The sequence below is a fragment of the Carya illinoinensis genome, chromosome 15, assembly GCF_018687715.1.
Source record: "Carya illinoinensis cultivar Pawnee chromosome 15, C.illinoinensisPawnee_v1, whole genome shotgun sequence".
Taxonomy (NCBI): domain Eukaryota; kingdom Viridiplantae; phylum Streptophyta; class Magnoliopsida; order Fagales; family Juglandaceae; genus Carya; species Carya illinoinensis.
Window position 1 is genome coordinate 7,805,618 of NC_056766.1, and position 13,702 is coordinate 7,819,319.

Consider the following 13,702-nt stretch of genomic DNA (forward strand, 5'->3'; position numbering starts at 1 on the left):
TCGCCGATGAGACAGACACGATGGTGAAAGAGAGATGGCAACCAAAGCTTAAAATTCAAGAGATACATGGCATCTAGGGTTTCACGATTTTGAGTGAGAGAGAGGTCTGAGCAGATAGTGCTATGGTTCTCCTCTCTTCTGTTCTTCACGAAATAATTGAAGAGAAATTTGAAGAGCAACTCGAAAAGGGGAGAGAGAGAGGGGGGGGGATGGCATAAAGTAGGAAACCCTACTTCAGGAATGAAAATCATGTTTTATAATATGTATAAATCCAGATACTGGATTGGAAACCTGAATCCGCTTTACGTTACCCTCATCCGGACCGTATAAGTTTGGGTTTTATAATCCAGATTTTGGCCATAATCAAATCTAGGTTGGAATCCGTAACCGGAGCCTGAGTATCCAGGTTTCGAATCAGGTAGGAAAAAATTAGGCTTGGATGAATAATCCTCCTTGTTTTTTTTACATAGAAGCTGATTTGCAAAAAGATTTATGTATTATTTAGATAGTGAGTTTAGACGAGGTGAGTTGAGATAAAAGTTGAAAGTTAAATAAAATATTATTTTTTAATATTATTATTATTTTATTATTTATTATATTTTATATAAAACTTTAAAAAAATTATAATGCGATAACATAAAACTATTCTTGAATTCAAACGGATCCTTATTTTATACATAATTGAATTTCGGTCGAAACGTAGAAAATTGAATATCAGAAGAAAAACCCCATATTTAAGGTTGTCTAGTTTCTTTGTACGAGCCTAACTTGCTGAGGGAGCTTATTCGGCCGCAAAAAGCAGCATGGTGCTTACCGATTTCAATGGAGCTGGTGTCGGAATTGGTACGGCCTGCTGTATCTTATGCATACGATTATTTAAGCTTGGACATTTCTCAGAATCCGATTCTCTGTCTTCTTTTTTTTCCTCATGGTCTGTTACTAACTTTACAATGGTCTCTGAAATTCTTGTCTTCAGGTTTCGGCATCGGTTGCGGTTTCGGAGTTGGCTGGGGTTTCGGAGGTCTGTGTTTTGTCCCTTTCATGTCCACGTGCTTGACATAATTTGTTCAATTGAGAACTTTTATTTCATCTTTCGGTGTTTTGGATTGGATTCGATTTTTTTTTTTTTTTTTTCTTTTTCATTGTGCAAAAATAGTTTGACTATACGGTATTTCTTGTTGTTCAACAAACACAGACCCGAAATTTTGTTTTTGATGGGTCAATAATCAATGACCCATTATCAAGCTTGGAATTTTGTCGGTCGCAGAAAAAGGATCTTACAGAGCTATAGAATCTATACACAAATACTTTTTCCTTGAAGGTTGATTTTGTACCCACAAAACTATAGGAACGTATAGCACCTTCCTTCGTGTAGGGCAAGCGAATAACCCTCAATCATTTTTCCTTGGCAAAGTAAAGCTTGATTTTTTTTTTTTTTTTTTTGGTGGAAGTGAAACTGTGTGAGCGTTGGTTGCTAGACAATGCAAAGGGCAGAGTTTTTCGGGGTGGAAGAGATGAATAAACTTAGTCTTGGCCAAACACAACATTCCCCACTCATGTTTCAAACACTAGAATTGGAAGGAACTGAAACAAGTATTTATCAAGATGGGATTGGTTTTAGCCACGCATTCGGACAAATACGTAGGAAGTTACTGAAATGGCAACACGCTTACCAAATTTGATTATGTAACTTGACAACAGCTATCAACGGCATGGCTTTCTTTAACCAAGGTTGTTCTAGAATGGATTGGTGCGTTACTGGCTATGTGCCTCTTGGGTTTCATGAGCACAGTGGCATTCATCAAGAGTGTGTTGCCGTTAACACCCATCCCAAAATAGAGCCTATGGCCCCTTTTCAAGAACTTAAAAGCTCAAGATCTCTCATTAACGCTATTGTTATACTCTATAGGGATGCACTCTTTATTGTTTTCTTCAAATGAATGGATAAGCTAAACTTGGGTGAGAATATCTAATAAGATGTCATGTGACCTCATTTTCTCCATTTAACCTCCTTTATGGAATCTATGATGAGAACAATTGAATATCAATCTTATCTTCCTCAATGTGTCATCCATTAGCTTCCCAGCTGATGGCTTGGAAAGAGAACGAGCCAGGCTTCTCTCTGACCTTGCATCGTCCATCATCAATTATCCATTCTCAATAAGCTGTCTGACAATGTTATGCCTCGATCTTTTGTCTCTGGCTTTTCCCATTAGAGAGTTACATCAACCTTTCAATCATAATTAGTTCAAACATGTGGGACTAGTTTGGTCCAAAAAGGCAAATCTACTAACAAAGTTGGCCATTTGGTTTCAGATCCAGCCTTCTCTGAGGCAGCATAGATTCAGAGGTTGATCCAGCCATACAAGTCTTGCCATAGGATTTCCAATGACAGCTCTTGCTAGTGTGAAAACATATCTATTAGTGGGTTCATTTCATCCAAACATTGATAATTTTTCGTTACAATATAACCTTCAAATACAGCAGGAGAAATTTCATCGCCGAGGTTTTTAACCAAGTGCACCTTTAAAGCAATCAAAATGATAAAATCTTTTTAAGTATTTTGTCTACATAGTTGTGATGTGACCCTATAAGGCAATCATGTCTAAGAATGTAATGCCAAAAATGACATCAGCATAACCCATTTCTCAAATGTCAAATTTAGAAGGAGAAAAGCCTTACTGTCATGCAAACTATTTGAATTAGTTTAAAAAATAAACTTCCAGTAGATAGTCCTATAGAGAGAGGCTTAGTGGCTGAGGTTCAGGGATGGGTAATGTTAATGGAATCCATTTGTGCTTGTTGGCAAGTGGACAATGAATGACAGAAAAACTAATTACTGTTTTTTCACAATTAGTTAGATTTTGCAAGGTATAATAATATAGTTTTTCAGTTAGTACTCTTAGTTAAGCTGGTGGAAATGCGTAAAGTTTGGCATATTTGAAACAAGGGGCTGCAAGTTCATTACCCATTAAAAAAAAAATAATGTCTGCAAGCTCATTGACCATCAGCATCTCTTTTGACCATGCATGTCATATATAGTATAGGCAATAATCAGTCAGAAATTCGAAGGGCAATAATCAATAGGTTTTTGACGTTTGGCTTTGACAAATATTTGGAATCCTAGATTTTAGAATGGTTTTATTTCCGACATCTCATGTTTTTAGAATGATGTTATTTTTCACATTTCAGGTACCTGTATGACAATGCTAATGGTGTTTGTCATATGCCATATTCTGTCATGTTTCCCAATCAAGTTTTACTTTATAACGAAATGATTGAACTCTTTCTGTGATTCCTTGATTATTTATGTTTCTGTTACCAACCAGCTGATTTGCTGATGTTTGATGATTCTATGCTACAGGCATGCCTCTGAACATCTTGGGCCTCGGTGCAGGTATACAACTAGCACTCTCTTGATTGAAAGCAAAATATTTGGTTGATCTATCATAGTTATATCATGTAGCAGAATGTATCATCTTTATATAAAAACCACCCATCACCTTGAAATTTTGTTTTAAAGGTGGAGGCTGTGGGATTGGAGTAGGCCTTGGATGGGGTTTTGGCACTGCCTTTGGCAGTCAGTATCGATCATCAAGGGTCATGTTCCAGGGTATGGAATTCAGCAAAAAGGATCAAAGTGATGATGCATTCAAAGATTTATCACAAATCACCCAAGAAGCTCGTACTTCACAATAGCTTTTCATTTCAACATCTCTTCAACGCAGTGGCCATGAACTCGATGTAGAATGCCACTCATTGCAAATCTGCCGTAAAGAGTTGTCAATTTTTGTGCAATGTAGAGCTTTTGTGACCACAATATTGGTACTGTAGAAAGAAAACTTTGAATCAACTACCATTAAATAAAAGGGGATAAAAGACAGCACTACTCAGCAAGCCACTATGATGACTCTCATCTGTTTTTAACCTTCCACAAAATCCACAAGGTCTACAGAACTTATATATTGCATCCTCTAGGTGTCAAAAAGCCACAATGTACACAAGATTGTGTTACGTTATCTATTTTTTAATTATTTTTAAGCTGTCTTAATGATTATAAATTGATGAGTGTCATATGGCAACCGGCGGTAATGACAGACAGGACTAAGGTGTTTGTTTTGGAAGTTTAAGGTTAATATTGCAAACCGCGGTTATCAATCTATAAGCAATATTATATACTAGAGTGTAAAGTCTTTACGTAGTCGTTTTGAAGAAGGGTTGAGTTTTTAATTAAAAAATTAATTTTTTATTTAAATTTCATATTTATTGTTTTTTTTAAAGTGATTATATAATATTTACACATTCACAACTATAACTATAATTTATTTTACAATATTAAATGCTTCTGTGGGGTCATATTGCCCGATAATTCTATATAGACAAATATTAAAATTCTATAAAATTGACAATTAAAGAGGATTTTGGTTAGGCAAACGCATATTTTATGTGGGGAGGACCAGAATGCGGTAGGCTCAGCTAACTCCAGAGTCAATCTTCCTCGTGATCGGAGTGATTTTCACCATCTGAGGGTCAACTGCGTCTGGTCCTCAAAAGTGTTTGTTATGGTTACCATCACAACGGGTGGTTGTTCGCGTGCTCGGTGCCTAACAACCCCGATCCCCCCCGGCCCCTTACATTTCTTCTCCTACAAATTCTGCACTCAGTTCCTGCAAAACCAACACACCAATTACCTCACTTCAGCACACCACATACACGCACTCTTTCAAGCACGGTAAAAACTATGGCCACTAGAGTTTACACCCTCTCCCAGGTTACTCAGCACAAATCAAAGAAAGATTGCTGGTTGGTCATCAATGGCAGAGTAAATCCTTCTCTCTCTCTCTCTCTCTCTCTCTCTCTCTCTCTCATGTTCTGGGTCGAGTGAATCACTCGGAGTGATGTGAATTTTACTGTTTTTCGTGATCAGGTTTTGAACGTGACGAAGTTCTTGGAGGAGCATCCAGGGGGAGAAGAGGTGCTGATAGAGGCGGCAGGGAAGGATGCCAGCAAGGACTTTGAGGTTATTGGACACAGCAAGGCAGCTCAAAAGTTGCTCCTAAAATACCAAGTGGGTGTTCTGGAAGGATACACAGTCCAGGACGGAGACTCCAAGGAAGTTGGGTACAAGGAAGCCAAAAGCAATGAGATGAGTGCTTTCCTGATCAAGGACGACAGCACACCAAACTATGCAGCTGTTCTTGAGTTCTTCGTACCCTTCTTGGTTGCTGGTTCCTATTTCTGTTACAGATGCCTCACCCGAACAGCCCAGATAACAATTTAAGATCATCTTGTCTAATTTGTTAAACCACTCTATGTCCATTGTGATCATCTGTATGTTGTATTGTTGTGGGGTTTGTTATCAGTGATTTATATTGGCAGAATTTCTTGGATCAACCTCAATATTTTCCTTTCCTGTTTGGGTTTTAATACCATGGATATTCATGGCGAGTAAAGGCAAAATATTGTACTGAGTTATGTGATTTATTTAAGATGAGTTTAAATGTGTTTGGATGTTAAAATGAGTTTAGAAATATTTATGAAAAATTGAAAAAGATAATATATCTCACTTATAAATAGGTGTTGAGTTGAAAAATATTGTAGGTCTTATGTATAAAGAGGTGTTGAGTTGAAAGAGGTAGTGGATCCTACGTGTAAAGAGGTTATGAGTTGAAATGAATTTAGTAATTTAAGAGTTGGATATTTACATATTAGACTCAATTAAAATTTGACTGAACTGAGTTGGTTTTAGTTGAATCTAACAACCAAACAAGGTTTAAACTACGTTTGGAACACAAAAATAAACATTCCTTTCGGCATCAAACTTTTAGCAAGGTTTGATTGCACTAGATTTTGTTAGGTGTATATATTTTTTGTAGGAGCCTGATTTTGGGATTTTATGTAACTCCCCCGTTCCTCTTTGTATGAGGTATTCCCCGATATCAATAAAATTGTAATACCTTCATTTTTAAAGTTTATTTTCACTTTTTTTTTATGTGATTGTTTGAAGTAATGGAAACATAATAGCATTAGTTTGTAGATTTGACATTGGCACTCCACTTTTTATTCACACAAGGTTAGTATCAATCCAAATATCGGAGAAGCCACATCAACATTAATGGTAATCTATGAAACAGTGAATAGAAATTTGAAAACCACTCATTGAACGAGACTAAAAGCCATGGATAACATTTGGTTTTTAAGAAACTAGGTAATTTACAAGTCTCCTTGTCCATCACCAAATTGGTTTGTGTCAAAAGTTTCCAAAACCTTCAGGTAACACTACAATGAATGGACCAGAAAAATATACCAGCAAGAGGCTAGATGGCACTTCCCTCAAAGGTTTTTCTTCACTTTCATCTGATGTATCAGTTAGAAGCAATGGAAGCACAGTAGCAGCAGTTTGCAGATCTGGCATTGGCACGCTACTTTTTGTTCACACAAGATTCATAAGTACCAAGTAGTATCAATCCAAATATTGGAGTAGCCACAACAGCGTTAATGGCAGTGAATAGAAACTTGAAAACAATTCTCATTGAACCAGACTCAATGTCGGCAATACAAGCAATTGGTCAACCAAAGTATGCAAAAAACAGATTGGACAATGTGGTCTATCGTGAGAGACAATAGAATATCTTGCACTCATCAATCTCAAAATCGCAGTGAGAATAATATTGAGCAATGGACAACTTGCAACCAGACACATGAAAGCATTCCCCTTATTTGTATTTCTCAATGTCTATCAGATTTTCATAATGGGAAAGATCCACTCAGATAAATTATATTGCGTGCATGATGATGTGCGGTGTAAAGGCTTTTAAATAGAATTATTTTTTATTATTAACTTTCTTTTATTTTTCATCCATAAAGCTTGGTTAGGGGTGGAAAAAAACACAAGGGCAAAGGTGCTAAACACTCGAGTTTCAAGTTCAGCCGAACATATATATTTGCCTCGTTTAAGGATGTATCATGCTCTGATTTCATACACGTCCCCATATTTCTTTCCCTTTTACAGCCATTGCAGATAAAAAAAAAAAAGGATAAACATGGAGGAGATTGACAGAAATGCAACTCCGCTAAAATATTTGTGTATTTTTTACAACTTCAAGCTGATAGGTAAACATGTTTTGAATTACTAGTTACAACCCTCCTACGCAAACTTTCTTTGACATCTCTCCTTGCCTCTTATGACATACAAACCGAGTTTGTCCTTCATCAAATAAATCAAAATTGGGAAGAAAAAAAATGCAAAAAACAGAGGGAGAGATGGGCTTTCTATAAAGTGCTTGGATCGTTCCCTCTGAAGTAATCACCAGGACTGGCAAGTTTAAGACATAAAATTGTGTGTGAAAGAATAACGACCCATGATTCAACAAATCCAGCAACAGCCTAAACATCGTGCATTGCCATTCCCTGAGATCATCTGATCTGAATACTGCCTCTCCAACAACAAAATGCCAGATGAAGAACACAAGTAGATCCTTCTACACCACACATGACATTAAAACTGCAGAGAGAAACAAGAAAGATAAGCATCCATATAAGGAAGCACCAAGAACAACCACCCTTCTCCCCCCCCCCCCCCCCCCCCCAAAAAAAAAAAAAAAAAAAAAAAAACAAAAGAAGAAGAAGAAGAAGACTTCAATAGATTATATAATTAGAGATAAATGGATGCAGAATCAAATGGAAAATTAAAATATGGAATCGATGAAAAATATGATGGATGCCACAGGTACACACTTTTTGACCCAGATTAATAAAACTCTTGAGGCAACTTAACTTCCATTTGACATTTCTTTATGATCAATTAACGAATGAAAAAAGAAAATCTTGGAGAATGATTTTAATTGAGGAGACAGAATGAGAAAGATGGATGCGCAGAAAGTTTTCAATCTCCAAAATATTCTGTGGAGAGTGCTTTAATGAGAACCAGTAACATAAATTTTAAGGGAGAAATCAAAATGCTTTAAGATTGGAATGTAAATTTCCAAGCATTAATTCTTCGTTATGGAAGCATGCCTCATTTTATTCTTTAGCAATAATTTGGAGCCTCGTGACCTCAAAAGAATGTAATTGCTGGAATACTGACATTTATACGTGCTAGGGTTGGGCAGTATATAACAGAACACTGATAGAGTATCAAGCATATTACATGGAGCATAAAAAGTTTCTGCTTCTGTATACTGCTCTTGTGGAAAAATTCTCCATCTAGTCCATTTTTCAGAAGGTTCATGAACAGCAAAGAGTGATTGCATAGGCATAATAAAATGACAGAAAAAATAAGTACCGTGATAGGCCCTTAATGAATAATTGTAGTGGCTGCTAGATGACAATTTTTCCTAGACCATGCCACAAATATTGTTCCAAATACAACATATGTTCCACCAGTTCTTCCACCACATTGAAAAAGTTGTTACATTCTTGAAAACGTTATTGGTAGTTTAGTGCTAATATTCACTCTGTCACCGTTGCTGCATGTACTCAAGCAAGATTCCTGGCAATCGCATTTAGCAATTCATTTTCTCCAATGAAAAATGATGTGCCATTTTCTTTTATATATATTTATATACTTCGCCCCATTTAACAACCAACAATAGTTTTTTTCATTTTTCCTTTAATTTTCTTCAATGAAAACTTCAAACTTTTTAATTTTCAATTAAAAAAGACAAAATTTGAATAAAAAATCTTTTTTTTAAAAAAAAAAAGTCTTCAATGATAACTTTGAAACTTTTTAATTTTCATTTAAAAATTTGAAAAACAAGTGAAAAAAAAAATTTGTTGATGATTATCAAATTAGTTGCAAATGGGGTGCTCTAGAGAAGGACTCTTCTCCAAAACTTCGCACACAGCTTTTGATAAGATGAAATCAATCAAAATATGAACTAATAATTTGGAGAGGATTTCAGGAAAACTTACAAAGCAAGCATAGGAGAAGAGCAATCCAAAAAGTCACTTGAACCGGTCGGCTATACTGCATCTGGTACTGAGACCTTTGAAGCTGTCTCTGAATAGCTCCATACCATCCATAAAGTTGCTTATCATAAGAATCATTGCAACCATCGAGGCAACTCTTACTTCTTTCATAGCATACATTAATGCCCTTTATGAAAAAGAATATAACATAATTATGAATACAACAAGGCAGATATAGAAATCAATTGGAATGCATTGGTGATGCCTAAGAGGGTGGTAGATTTGTTCATTTGTTGGCAAAGGATTAGGAGCAATTCCCATATTGTGGATGTATGGAGAATGATTCTTTTATGTATTATGTGTTGTCTGTGGATTGAAAGGAATGGTCGAAACTTTGAAGATAGGGAACGTTCATCGGATGAGCTTAGAAGTTTATTCTTCCATACTTTATTTCTTTGGGCCTCAGCCAGTGTTTTTCATGGAGCCAGCTTACATGATTTTATTGTATCACTTTCCAGCTCCTAACTTGTAATTAGGTGTTTCCTGTTTGTATACTTCCCAGTGTACTTGGGCTATGCCTATTTACTAGCTTCACTAAAATCTTATATTACTTATCAGGAAAGAGAAATCAAGAAATCAAGCAGCAAAATTTTTGAAAAACAGTCCTAACCTCAGAAACATATTGAAGTCATTGAATACACACCTTAGACAACTGAGGAGATTGCAAAAATGCAGCATCAGCTTCTTGTTGGCGATCCATTGCCTTCCACTTCCTAAAACCATTCTTTGACCACTTCAACTTGGATGCAGATTCCATGGAACTTGGGAATACTGACAAACTGGGTATCTTACGTACAGGCAACCCAGTCTGCTCTTTTGAATAATTCTGCTGGTGTCCATCGTCAGGAATGAAAATCTTCCAAGCACCAATGTCAGCACTAGCACTAGCGGTCCTCCTGTGCCCATGTGACTTACCCTCCCTAGCCTCCATGCACTCGGCAGAATGACGGGAGTTCTCTGAACAATCAGGCCTTGAACCTTTATCTGTCACTTGTGGATTCTCAATATCCTTTCGATTACACTTCCCAGGAGTTTTGTCTTCAGATGTTGACGATCCCAAAAGAAACGATGCCAGTTCATTGCATTCTCCTTCGTCTAAGCGCATCCAAGGCAATGATGCCTTGCCCTCTGAAAGAGTGGATACCTGCAACGAGTTCTCGATTTTTGAAATCTGGTCTTCAATGGCGATAACAAATTCATGGTGCCTGCCTCTTGTATCGTCACTTGAGCTCTTCACGTAACTAGTCTGCACAGCCCGTTCAAACTCTTCTAACTGCATTGCCCGCACAAAAGTTTCAATCAGATATTCACTCTACCGATACGAGTAGATATATGAGTACAGCCCCAATCAATCAAATATCCAATTTACGTCAGCTGAGTATGCGTGCGGATGCAGGCGAAGCAGAGTCAGAAGGTCGGGAATTACCTGCCATTTGGTAGTGCCAAGGGCAGTGTGAAGATCACGGCGGAGTTCTTCGGAGTCCCACAGGCTAGAATCGTCTTTCTCCGCGTGAATCCATGTTCTATACGTAGATTCCATCCTTCACAACAATAGAAACAACAATTACAAAATATGAATACAACCAAGCCCAAACTCCGCATTTAACGTTGAAAGTGAATTGGAAGCTGGGATAAATAACCATGGTTTTCTGCCTGTGTTTGATTAAACGAAGACCCAGATATATACAATAATCAGGGCACAATAGAACAAATGGCTAAGCCGAAATGTCCTAACAACAAAGCAATGTAGCATTACTGAAACTTTCATTCTTAATTATCGTTTCATCACTTTTTTTCTTTGCTACCAAACAAATAATACAAAAAATTTAGGACAAAATAGAGACTGAAAATCCTGAAAAAAAATAAAAGAACCCACAAGAGAAATTGCAAACATTTGATATATTGAATTAATGGGTACCTGTCGGCTGATTCTTGAACTTCCTCGGCGGCAGAGAAGAAAGGATCCTTCTCCCACCGATCAAAACTCGAAGCCATTATCAAAAAAGGAAAAGAGAATCGATACGAAGCGGGTCGATTAATCGAGATTCGATTTCAATGAATCGAATCACAGAGAGAGAGAGAGCGAGAGAGAGAGATTCGAAGATCCAATGAAGAAGAAGCTAAGGCGGGCAAGAAGAATGAGGTCCTAGCGGGGACAGCGCAGCCACACGACGGAATATTTATTCTTTTTTTTTTTTCCAATTTGCGCCGTCAACCGGACAATCAGAAGAAACGGTGTCGTTATGAGCTGTGCGGTCAAAATTGGTAAACGGCGTTGATCTATTTGGGAGAAAAAACACCTTAGCTGGTCGACAAAAAACAAATAAATAATATAAAATAAATAAAAAATAAAATAAAATTTCCACAATTATTAGCTTCTTTTGGCTCCTAATGGGATTCCCCGCTATACAATCAATTTAAGCATGAGTTGGATGTTGCAATCTTACCTATGCATGAGAAATTCTTTATAAATAATATAAAATAAATAAAAAATAAAATAAAATTTCCACAATTATTAGCTTCTTTTGGCTCCTAATGGGATTCCCCGCTATACAATCAATTTAAGCATGAGTTGGATGTTGCAATCTTACCTATGCATGAGAAATTCTTTATACAGTCCCATGTTAGGGGATTGGGTGCGCACGCCCAACGTGGCAAAAACGATCCGTTTTACTCTTATTCTATATGACGTCGTCTTGCTTGAGATAGCTCTCTCTTTCCTCTCTAGACTGCTCTTCCCTTAACTAGAGATTGCTCTCCTCTTTCATCCCCAAGATTGAAGCTTTGCCCAGCCCTAATGTCGTCATGCTAGGTGGTGGCTAACGTCGTTGTGCAAGGTGGTGGAGGAGCTGAGGACGACGCCGAAAGAGTAATTCCTTCTGAGCCTTATTCCACTCCGTTCGTGCGATAGGTTACTTCCATTTGAGCGCTAGAGTAATCTTCTTCATGCCATTGTTGTATTGGAAATTCACTTTTGAGTTTGTATTGGAAATGCCGTGAACTCAAAGTTGCAGTCCAGTTGTTTGAGAAAATGTGTGAGAGGGAATGACTTAGTTTTATGGAACGCAACGATCTCTGTGTTTTGCCAATCAGGGGATTACAAAGGTTCATTGATTACTTTAAGCAGGATGATTTCGGAATATGGTTTCCACCTAGCTTCCTAATCAGCCAATGCATGTAAAATTGGATTCTATTTTATATTTGAAATTCTAATTTCCTGCACTCTACCTTAGTATATAAAGGTGACTTTCCAATTTCTAGATAGCGTCAAAATAATTTTTCTCACTTGAAAAACATAAACGTCATCGGCAGACGGTGGTGGAGGAGTTGAGCACGACGCTGATGGTGGAGGAGATGGACACGATGCCAATGGTGGAGGAGACAAAAAAATTTTGGGTCACGTGGGACTGGATAGCGGCAAATGGATTTCTCTTTTTCCATTTTGTAGCTCTCTTCGTGAATGGCTGAAACAATAGATGTTGAAAAAATTTTGGAGGGAGGTCAATTTGGTCATTTGACCTAAGCTGATATGGACAAACGACAAACAACAGTGTACCTGGGGTCTGCCTTTGCAGATTGTACCTAGCACATCTCCCTATGCATATAAAGCAAATATGTATTGTTTCCTTTTCTTTTTTCTTTTTTCTTTTTTATTTTTTATTTTTTATTTTTTATTTTTTTTAATTTATTTATTGGTTAGTAAGTACTGTTGCCCAGATGACTAATACAAGAGGGGGGGTGAATTGAGTTGTATTAAAAAAAAATAACAATTATAAATCAAATATATAATATAAAATATAAACAAAATATGAAATAACAATAAATATAAAGAGTAAGGGTAAGAGAGAAGCAAACTCAGTATGTTAATGAGGTTCGGCCCCACTGCCTACGTCCTTGCCTCAAGCTATCCCTTGAGGATTCTCAAATTTACTATTCAACCTCCTTCAGGTGGAGATAGAAACCTATTACACCTTTGAACAACACCGCTACAAAGGATCCGTGTAGAACACCCTCTACACTTGCAATCACCTTACACGTGGTGATTCAACTATTCCCCGTGTAAAATACTTTCTACACACACAAGGGTTATACACACCCTTTTTCTGATACAAAAGCTGATAGTGAGTAGGTTATCAGAAAACACTCCTCAATTAGTGAAATAAAAACAATACAGCGCAAACTATATCTCTCAAAATGAATAAGGATTAAGGCTCAATGCTTAAAGAAGAGAGAATGAAAGCTTTGAATGAATGTTGTATGCTCTTGGTGTTGTGAATGTGAAGCTCTCAAATGATCTATTTATAGGCATATGAGACTTCATATTCAAATTTAAAAAGATTCACATGTCAAAGACAACATCATTCACTTTTTCAAAGAATTCAAATAAAAGGTTCTTCTTTTTCAATTGTCAAAGATAACATCATTCACTTTTTCAAAGAATTCAAATAAAAGGTTCTTCTTTTTCAATTGTCAAATACAACATCATTCACTTTTTCAAAAAAATCAAACCTAATCTTTTACTTTTGGCATATGACAAAATGAGCACACTTTCATTTTCAACAAATTCAAACCTAATGTTTTACTTTTTGTATAAGTCTAAAAAAGCATCAATCACTTTTGAAAATATTTAAATAAAACATGCACATGTGAAAGATGACAATCAATCATCTTTAATATTTTCAAAGTTTAACCCTTTAATCAAGGCATGCACATGCAAAAGATGACAATCAAT

The 13,702-nt window shown here is 36.7% G+C and overlaps 2 protein-coding genes across 2 annotated transcripts; one reads left to right on the forward strand and one right to left on the reverse strand.

Moving 5' to 3' along the window:
• Positions 1–691: 691 nt before the first annotated feature.
• Positions 692–5,394, forward strand: LOC122296149 (cytochrome B5). The gene is made up of 6 exons (XM_043105599.1): positions 692–843; positions 977–1,021; positions 3,365–3,397; positions 3,524–3,681; positions 4,772–4,822; positions 4,928–5,394. The coding sequence occupies exons 1-6, from the start codon at positions 804–806 to the stop codon at positions 5,279–5,281; spliced, it is 681 nt and encodes a 226-aa protein (XP_042961533.1). The 5' UTR covers positions 692–803; the 3' UTR covers positions 5,282–5,394.
• A 1,659-nt stretch (positions 5,395–7,053) lies between these two features.
• LOC122296148 lies at positions 7,054–11,136 on the reverse strand. The gene is made up of 5 exons (XM_043105598.1): positions 10,889–11,136; positions 10,397–10,511; positions 9,614–10,243; positions 8,914–9,097; positions 7,054–7,504 (listed from the first exon to the last, which is right to left on the reverse strand). The coding sequence occupies exons 1-5, from the start codon at positions 10,963–10,965 to the stop codon at positions 7,482–7,484; spliced, it is 1,029 nt and encodes a 342-aa protein (XP_042961532.1). The 5' UTR covers positions 10,966–11,136; the 3' UTR covers positions 7,054–7,481.
• Positions 11,137–13,702: the final 2,566 nt, after the last annotated feature.